This window comes from Oreochromis niloticus, linkage group LG10 (assembly GCF_001858045.2).
Source record: "Oreochromis niloticus isolate F11D_XX linkage group LG10, O_niloticus_UMD_NMBU, whole genome shotgun sequence".
In the NCBI taxonomy this organism is placed as follows: Eukaryota; Metazoa; Chordata; class Actinopteri; order Cichliformes; family Cichlidae; genus Oreochromis; species Oreochromis niloticus.
In genome coordinates, this window is record NC_031975.2 from 20983184 (window position 1) to 20992556 (window position 9373).

The window sequence follows — 9373 nt, forward strand, 5'->3', positions numbered from 1 at the left end:
AGCCTGCCTGTTTAAATTGAGCTTTTTTTTTCTCAAAATCTGTAGATCAAATCTTAGAAATCATTTATCATTTTACCCAAATCTTCACACCACTTATTACGATGGTGTTTAACACCAAAAAAAAGAAAAAACTATTTTACGCATGTCAGGATTTTAAAGAGAAAGCACTGCTGTTCAAACAGATCATCACTGTAAACCTGCAGTTTGCTAAAGATTACCAGCCAAAGGGCTGTCTGAACACATTTTATTGATGTATATGAGTCAAAAATTGAGCTTTCTTGTTGAAATGAGAAGTTTATGTTTGGAGAAAGGAGAACACTGCATTCCAGCAAAGGAACCTTATCCCATCTGTGAAACATGGTGGTGGGAGTATTGTAGTTTGGGCATGTTTTGGTGCATCTGATCCAGGGTAGCTTGCCATCAGTGATGGAACAATAAATTCTTAATTTTACCAGAGAAAACATTAAAGAAAAAGACAACCAGTAAACAAACACTGATTGGTCGTTCTACCAAAATGTTTTTGCAGTAAAAGAAAGATTATTTTTTGGAATTATCAGGTATAGGTTCTGACAAATCCAGCAGAAATGATGTGGAAGGATCTGGACAAGCAGTTCATGAGGAAGCCCACTAACAACGCAAAGTTGAAGCACTTCTGTAAACATTGATTTGAGAAAACTGGATGTTTAGGTGTTCATTGCTTCACAAAAAGTAAAAAAAAGTAAAAAAAAAAAAAAAAAAAAAAAAAAAAAAAGACACTGACAGTAACAATCCACACACAAATATGCAATACTGGGACATTTTCCTAAAGAAGGAAATGATCAAGTGTGACATTTTTGTAAAATATCTGACCATCTTTATCTGGTCTTAGGCATTGTTTTGAAAACCTGATTATATTATAGTTCATATTATGCAGATGTACAGATATTTTATTTTGTGTGTGACATAAAACTAAATCACCATTAATTCAGTCCAGTGACTGTTAACCTAGATATTGGGAAAAATCTTACAGTTTCTTCATACAGTTGCTAAATTTGAGATTTCAACTTTATACTTTCATCAAAATATCAATAGTATCAGCAGTATCCATGATGAAACTGCAAACAAACCATCATGATGGACTCATACTTGTTACTGATAAATATCATAATAAGCTAACTTGACACTTTTATACATCTTCTTCTTCAGCTGCTTCCTTTAGGGGTTGCCACAGTGGATCATCTGCCTCAATTTCACCTCATCACTTATATTCAATTCTATCATCCCTACCCTCTGCATGTCCTCCTTTACTACATATATGAACATTCTCTGTGGTCTTCCTTTTTTCCTTTTGCTTAGCAGCTCCATCTTTAACATCTTTTCTCCAATATACCCCCTGTCCATCCTCTTCTCATGTTCATACCATGTCATCCTTTTCTCTTACGTTCCCTTGAAATTACTGAACCTGAGCTGTTCTTTTCTGTTCATTTCAGCTGTTCATTTCTAATCCTGCACCTCCAGGTCCCAATGGAAATCTTAGCATCGTGTTATAAATATTACAGAGAAAGATATACTTTTAAAAAAAGGCACATTGCACATCATACAACAAAAGATACTGTGTAACACTAGTTAAGACGTTGATGGCATAAATCTTTGATTAAATATATGTGTATATGATGTAACAAGAAAATAACAGAGCCAAGCAGAGCATATTTTTTCCCATGGAATATTTTTAACATGTGGCAGCAGTCCTGTTTTATGGCATATAACTAGAATGTGGCATTTCAAATCAGGAAGTGTTGCCAAAAAGTCACTTGAGGGAATGCTAATCTGTCCATAAGCAGACTAACCCCTGCCCCCACATTGGCACGTCGGTAAAAAGAGACCGAATATCTATAAACATTCTGGAGAAAGCCATCCAGGCTGTATAGTATTTGCTAATATTTGTTTGCTTGTCTAATATGAGCTACGGACAAGATGATGGAGAGAGATGATCAGAAGCAAGAATGAACATGTGGGAACTTGAAGCTTAGACTAAGACTAACAGATTTCCTTTGAGTATATATATATATATATATATATATATATATATATATATATTTTTTTTTTATTTTTTATTTTTTTTTATTTTTTTTTTAAGTAATTTTCATTTGGGAGAAGAGTAGTTTATCACACAAAAGCTCCATTACACGTGCATTTTAGATATAACGTTTAAAACATAGCCCCTAAAATGACTTAATTCATAAATAGAAATGATCCGTAGTTCTTAATCACTGGATAAGATTTCCCTTTTCCCACCCAGATTCCTTCCTTATTAAGTCAGATAAAGATGCTGACAATGAACATCTCTTTTAATAGCCCATTACCAAAGTACATATCTAATTCACTTTCATCAAGCTAAAGCAAGCAGGGATAAAGGGCCATTGAACACTGTTCCCATGCTTTACCAAATGTGCACTGTAGCTGTGCACTTTTCATTAGCATTGTAGGAACTTATGGGGGTTTTAATGCACCTAATAATGTCTCAAAAACATTTTCTACACAGCACTTTGATGGTAAAAGATGCAACCTCCTCCAACAGTCAACCAGTCTGACTGTTTCAATCTGAAGCACAAGTTAAATGATTGCAAAAGGGAGGAGGAACATGGAAAGAAAGCCTGTCAGGGTAGGAGGGAGAGGCAAAAGAAAAAGAAAGAAAGAGTGTGGGAGGGAGAGGGATGAAGTATAAAGACAGGATAGAAATGAAATGCTTGGGGCATTTATGGGCTTTTATAGGAAAAAAGCAAGGTACAAATTAGGCCACACTCAATTAAGTCTGTAAGACTTGTGCTCAAGGGACTTTCAGCTTTTAGGTTGTTGACAACTCAGCACGCAACATGGTATGGTTTAATGCACTGTCAGTGTCGGGCCTGTCTCCAGAACAAAACAACCTAGGGTGCGTCTGAAAAGAATGAGAGTGCACTAGCTCTGGTTACCTGCCAAAAAATGATTATCCGATTAATACACACAACTATTCACTGTTTTCTATTGTTGTAGCAAATGTATGTCTTGTGAAGTCAAAGAAGTGTTTAAAGTTCATAAATGAATTATGAATTTATAGACACAATAATTGTTTGTTTTGCACTCTTGGTATGTTTAATATTCTTACACCTATAGGTCACCTATAACTTCTCTGTTCTTCTCAAACTTAACTAAACTGTCTATCTTTTAGCCACAACCCAAAACTTGTGTGTTAATTCAATTTATTCAAGCAGTGGCTTTTTGGCCATCACTTGCAATGCAACTTGTTTTGTACAAAATCTCTTGTGTCCTCTGTCCTAGATTGAGAATGAGCAGGTTTTGGGGTTTTTGGTTTTTTTTGCTTGTCTGTATCTTTTCATTCCAGCCAGTATTGAGTGAATTGAGAACAGCAGGATGAGTGAGGCTAATGAGTTGCCACAGATGTGCTTTCTACATGAGGCTTCAACTTCCATGCAAACATTAATGACGGGGATCTATTCTCTGAAGGAGATGGAGGCTTGTTGGAGCGCTGGCTCGTTTCCAAAGACAAGGGCTAGCACTGCTTCTGTGCACAGCTGCATCTTGAGTTTTACAAATAATGGGAAATTCAGTTAAAAATGATAGCAAAATCTGTGCACTTTTGCACATTATCCTCACTTTTTGCATCTGTGCTTTTTCTGTCTTTCTGTTGCTGTCATTCCTCTTAGTCTATCTCTGTTTTTGTTCAGTGTATCTCACCCTTGCTGCTCCTGAGGCTAGAGCTTGGTAGCAACTGTAGCGTAATGTAATGTGAGCAAGCGGAACCTGTGAGTGCTCGGAAAAGGGCCAAGTAAACATCCTCCCCCTCTCGGCCCTTGCATGACCAATTTCAAAAAGGATATCTATTCCCAATTAATTCAGCTCCACCACAGTGGAGGAGGAATAGAGATAATGAAGGTAAAAACTGACTGTGATGACTGTGGTGGTCTTTGTTCTATTGCAGGAGGTTTCATTTTAAAGACAGCTCATTGCAGTTTAATTTAGGGTGCAACAAACAGAGAAAATATACTTGCTTAAAGTTTGTAAAGTGAGAATCAGGAGTCGTGGGGTCAACCAGTGGGTTGTCCAAGTCAATAAATCCAGACAGTTTATTATTTGGCTTTTTGATACTTTGGTACTTTACTAAAAATAAGTAAGCCACTACAAAATAATGGATAATGTATCCTTGGCTATTTTGTTCAGCTAATTAATGTGCACTCACTTTCTGTCATAATCTGAAACTATTATATAACTGCAATCGTGCAAAATTAGAACTGAGAAAACCTGACTTAGAAAAAAAATATTTACAAAAATTTGCCAGAGTTATTTTTGGAAGACGAACTGAAAATGTTCTTCAGCGTTCCAAATATTTCAATCCAAGTAGTAAATGGCTGTGTGAAATGTGTTAGCTCTATAGTCTACATCAAAATCCCTTTTTCTGATATTTTTTTCTAATCTTGAAACTCACATTGAAGTTTATACACTAAATGAGTATGTGAATTTAAGGAGCTCTTACCGAACACAGTCCGAGCTGGAACTGATTCCTTATTAATCCAGAATGAGACTTGGGCCAGGATGACAGTCATGATACAGGGAATGTAAGTCTGAATCAAGAAGAAGCCCATTTTCCTTTGCAGGTGAAAATGAACGGTCATAATGACATATTCACCTGGAAGAGTAAATACCAAAGAGATTTGTCAGTGCTGAGAATTTATTTGACACGGTTGCCATCTGATGAATACACCAGTCTATTAATACCAACTGGTGAAAAGTATTGTTCTATTTATGATGAAATTGCATTCATTTTAAAAAGAATGCAAGTTCATGCATGACATAACTCTATATATTGCTCAAGCAAATCCTTAATAAAGGTTTTGCAAATCCACTCAAAAAGTGTCCTTAGCAGGTTTTAGTTTTAACACAGTGACCACTGCGCACTCGTTATGACAGGTGATGTTAAACATCTGCTCACCTGTATTGGATTTTAGTCTCTCGCTGGACACTGTCTGACCAATAAGGTCATACTGCAGCAAACTGGATGATTCCTGTGGCACTTCAACAGATGACAGAGGACCTTTCTTCCATGTGTACACAATTTCACTGATAGGGTAAGCATCTAGACAGCATGGATAAAAAGGGAGATTAAAAATTAAAACTTTCAAAAATTCACACACACATACACACATATGTATGGCATTTCAAATTAAGATCTTTGACGATATCTTGTCAGTCATTTGCTCAGTGACAGAGTGATCAGTGATTGAAAGTGACACCATCTGTCCGGTGAGTAAGACTGAAAAAAAACTAACTCACAACTCCCAAACTTAAGTGGGCAGGCATGGCCATCCATGGGGAAGTTCATCAGACGCATGGGGCACTCTGCATTTATAGTTAATCTGTAGGAATAGAAAACAGTTTAATTAAGTGTATGATTTATATTTCATACTAGCTTTATAAACACTGTTCTTTCAAGTGTGGTGCCATTCAGCATTATAGCAAAAAATAAATAAAAGTACAGAATATAGGCTTATTCAATATTTTTGGTAACATAGAGGACCTAAAACCTGCAAGACCATTTGACTGTGGTGAGCACACAACTTGGTGAAGGACAACAGTGGATAATACATTTCATAAAGGATGTTTTTATTTATTTATTTATTTATTTTTTATTTTTTTTATTTTTTTTAATGGCAGAGGAAGAATCCCGTGTTTGTTGTCTGCTCGTAAGTAAAACATATACTTACATATTTTCATAACTTTATTTTTAATAATAACTTAAAGTTATTTTCTATTTTTATTAATTTTATTTTATTTATTTGTTTCTTTACTTGTAAAACACATTTGATTCTCTGGAATTATTCAAGTTATAAAATTCACAGAACACAACATCTTAATAATATCCTTAGGTGTTAAAACATTTCCAATGACGTTATATTGGTTTTATTGTTAATGTAATAAATGACTTAGGTTATTCAGTTCTACTGACAGTATTGTTATAATATTTTTGTTTACCAGATTGACAGTTTATACAAGAATTCACAGCTAATAAGCAGATCAGAGCTTTGAGGAAATTTCTCAGGCTCACAGACGGAGGAGGGAAACTGATCCCAAATGAAATGATTCAAGTTAAACTACTTTATTTTAAAAACTTTAAGATGAAGTAATTCACAAAAGTTCAGGTACAAGATCTTTTACCTAAAGCTAACACGAGGACAAAATTCAAGCTAAGATTATAGAAACGGCATCATTGTACTCACAAAACTACAGTTAGCTTATTTGTTATTTAAACATCTATTGCCTCTGTCAGTCTTCAAATGTGTCTTCTTTTCAGCCAGTGAACCAATAAATGTAGCACTACTTCATATATGTAAAAAAACAATAAAAAAAACAAACAAGTTGGTTTGTTTCTGCCATCTTGTCTACAGCCCCCCACCCCACCCTCTTAAAATCTGTAATGTAGATATAAAGGTGCCATCCCTTTATTGTATTATAGTTTACAAATTTGCTTAGATAAAGCCTTTTTTTATTTACTTTTAAATGTTTTAGAGTTCATCCACTTAGATAATCTAATTATTAAAAACAAAAAAATCTGTTTTTGTGCCATTATTGACTCTAGGGGCTTTTTTTTCCATTCCACATATCTCCTTTTGGAACAAAGCTGGAGTCATGTTTGTTTGAATCGCTTTCCAGGGCTGTTTTCAGTATCAGATGGCACATATCTTGTTTTTGGAATGGCATGCTGTTTCTTTTCATGTCTGTGCATATTCTTGGATGCCTGTTCATCTAATTTGCTATCCAGGTCTGTGCTCTATTCCGGTCTTGGCTAGGTTTGAATCTCACTGTCCAGCACTGTTACCTCATGGTGTAGAGGATAGTTCCGTTCTGCATGATGCGGAACAGCTTGTTGGGGGTAGTCATGTTGTGAGAGATCGACCTCTTGCCATTGCGGAAAAATGTGTCCGGTGTCCAGATCTTGCTGACCATCAAGTTGTTGAGCCGCAGGATCTCAATGGGGCCCTCAAATTTTAGTCGTTCGTCAATCCACGTCTGGCGAAAGAACACATCCATGGTGTATTCCTGGATGGAGGTGAGAGCGTGGGTTACGAATTTATTTACTACTACTATGACCACTCCTACTGCTGGTGCTGCATCTACTATCTCCTGCCATTATTATCTGCTTCCCCCGGAGAGAATGGCAGATGGGTTTGTGAGCCATGGTTTCGAAGGAACCTGCTGGATAGAGTATTGGCAATGTGATGAATTGTTTTCTCTCTCTCACTCTCTTTTTCTTTCTGGAGGATTCTGTTATTAATGCCAATACTGCCAAAACTAAAACCTTGTTTATGATGAAAACCCTCAAGACATAGCATAACGTACACTTTGGTCACCTTTATATATATATATATACAATTTTTCTTCAATTGTTGCAAATTTACCTTTTCTGTTTTCCATGTTTTATTCCCTACCAGCTCTGAAAGTTAAGTGAACTGATTGAGTAATTCATTATTAATACACAGTTAAAATAGACAGAGTTTATTTCATCTGTAGAGTCAGCAGTAAGTCAGTATTATGAGTCCATCCAGCTTTTAGATCACATGGATGGCCTTGCTTCCCTTTAAAAGCTTTACATACCCCTCTATAGAACTGCCCCTAGCATATCACATGGCAGTTCTAGTAGGCTTTAGAGGCTGTGTAGCAGTATCTAAAGCTTAAGACCAAAGAGAGTAGAGTACAACAGACATACATCACTCAGCCTATCCTGTGGCAGAAGTAGCCCGCCTATTCCATCCTAACATCAGCCACATCGCTATGGTGGAGTGAGGAGGGGGGGGATTGTGAACCAGATTAAAATCCTAAGCTGCACTAATGACATCCTGCCCAAATGTTGGAATAATGAATGCTGGGAGTAACATGAGTTGAGGTTGAGAGACCATATACATTGCAGTGAAATCTTGTTTTCACATGCTCTTTGTTTACAATCGACCAAACACATGTATGTGAATAACATCCACATATTTTTCCTTGTGTATCCTATATCAGTACTTCAGTGGTCGGCATAGTTGACATACCATCTCAACATCCGAAACAGGTCCAAAGCTGGTGACAAAGATGTCAGTTTTGACCTCTGTAACTGGACCTACAGCAGAAAGATAAGTGGTTGCTTTGATGCAGACAAAAATTTTGGACAAGATTATTTGTTAATTTCTTAAAATATAAAGAGGTTAAGGAATAAAGTTATATGTATAAAATGTGCCATTTATAGACTTAAAATAACCACATCAGATCAAACGTATTTAACACACAACAAAACAGTATGCTTTAGATATGATAATTTTATGAACAGTTTCTAATAGTAAACTTGTGATTTTATTATAATGTAAGAGGGGGAAAACGGATAAGAGATAACGTAAACTAGATGAGCTACACACAACTAGTTGAGTAAAACTTTATCCTTTAAGGAAGGATATGGATCTAATCATCATGAGGCAATATTATACAAAATACAATATAATACGTCCATTAGCATACCTCCAAATCCAGGTCGCAGTCTGTTGTCATAGCCATCCAGTAATCTATCCAATATACGCGTGATGTTATCCAAATATATACTGGTCTCACTGTGCTGATTTCCCCAAACACTGCTAGCACTGTAACTAAAGTACATATGCACTGCTCAAAGCTCATTTCAACAGACAGAAAATCAGTTGAATATACTGAGTTTCTCAAAGGCACAAGCATCCACAGTCTGTGGTTAAGATGCGTAAAAGTCCGAGAACATGCAGAGAAAAGAGTTGCCATACTCACCAAGACAAAAATAAGCAAGTTACAAGGAAAGCCATGCCTCGACACCTGACAACTAGAAATCCCAGGTCAACTTTTAAAATCAGCATATTCCATCATTTTCAAAGCATTATTAAACGCGAGTCCGGTCTTGCTTTACTTGTAAACCGTGCGAGGATACCGCGCCAGTCCGGCACGACTTGACTTCCCCTCTAGTGCGGTTGCGCCCGCCTCAGCCTGAATCGCTCAGCTGGAAAAACCTGAAGAGTTTTTAAGAGAGTGAAGAGGAAGAACGACGCGAGCTTTAACGTTAACGGGACAAAGCAATTTGCAGGGAATACACCGGTCTCGACGGCAACTTTGCTATTTAGATCGTTTTGAAGGTTAAATGACGAAGAATGTCGTCCTTTATTTATTTATTTATTTGTGTTTTTAAAGACGATGAAAAAGAAAAAAGCGAAGAGAGATACAGAAGGGGAGGAGGGAGAAGTAGAGGAAGAGAGCTTGCCCAAATACAATACTGTTATATCAATGGACAGTATAGCAAGGGACCTTTTTGAGTTCAGAATGATTTCAAATTCATTTTTTTCTGTGTGTA

The 9373-nt window shown here is 36.5% G+C and overlaps 1 protein-coding gene across 1 annotated transcript in view; it reads right to left on the minus strand.

The window, feature by feature from the left end:
• The window catches only part of gabra6b (gamma-aminobutyric acid type A receptor subunit alpha6b), a 29956-nt gene extending 20889 nt beyond the window's left edge, over positions 1–9067 (minus strand). The window contains exons 1-7 of the mRNA XM_005452556.4: positions 8800–9067; positions 8524–8648; positions 8064–8131; positions 6851–7071; positions 5308–5390; positions 4967–5110; positions 4511–4663 (exon numbers count right to left, since the gene is read on the minus strand). Of these exons, the coding sequence (XP_005452613.1) occupies positions 4511–4663; positions 4967–5110; positions 5308–5390; positions 6851–7071; positions 8064–8131; positions 8524–8648; positions 8800–8885 (880 nt within the window). The 5' untranslated portion in view covers positions 8886–9067. The remainder of the gene's footprint in view (positions 1–4510; positions 4664–4966; positions 5111–5307; positions 5391–6850; positions 7072–8063; positions 8132–8523; positions 8649–8799) is intronic.
• Between the last annotated feature and the right edge of the window lie 306 nt (positions 9068–9373).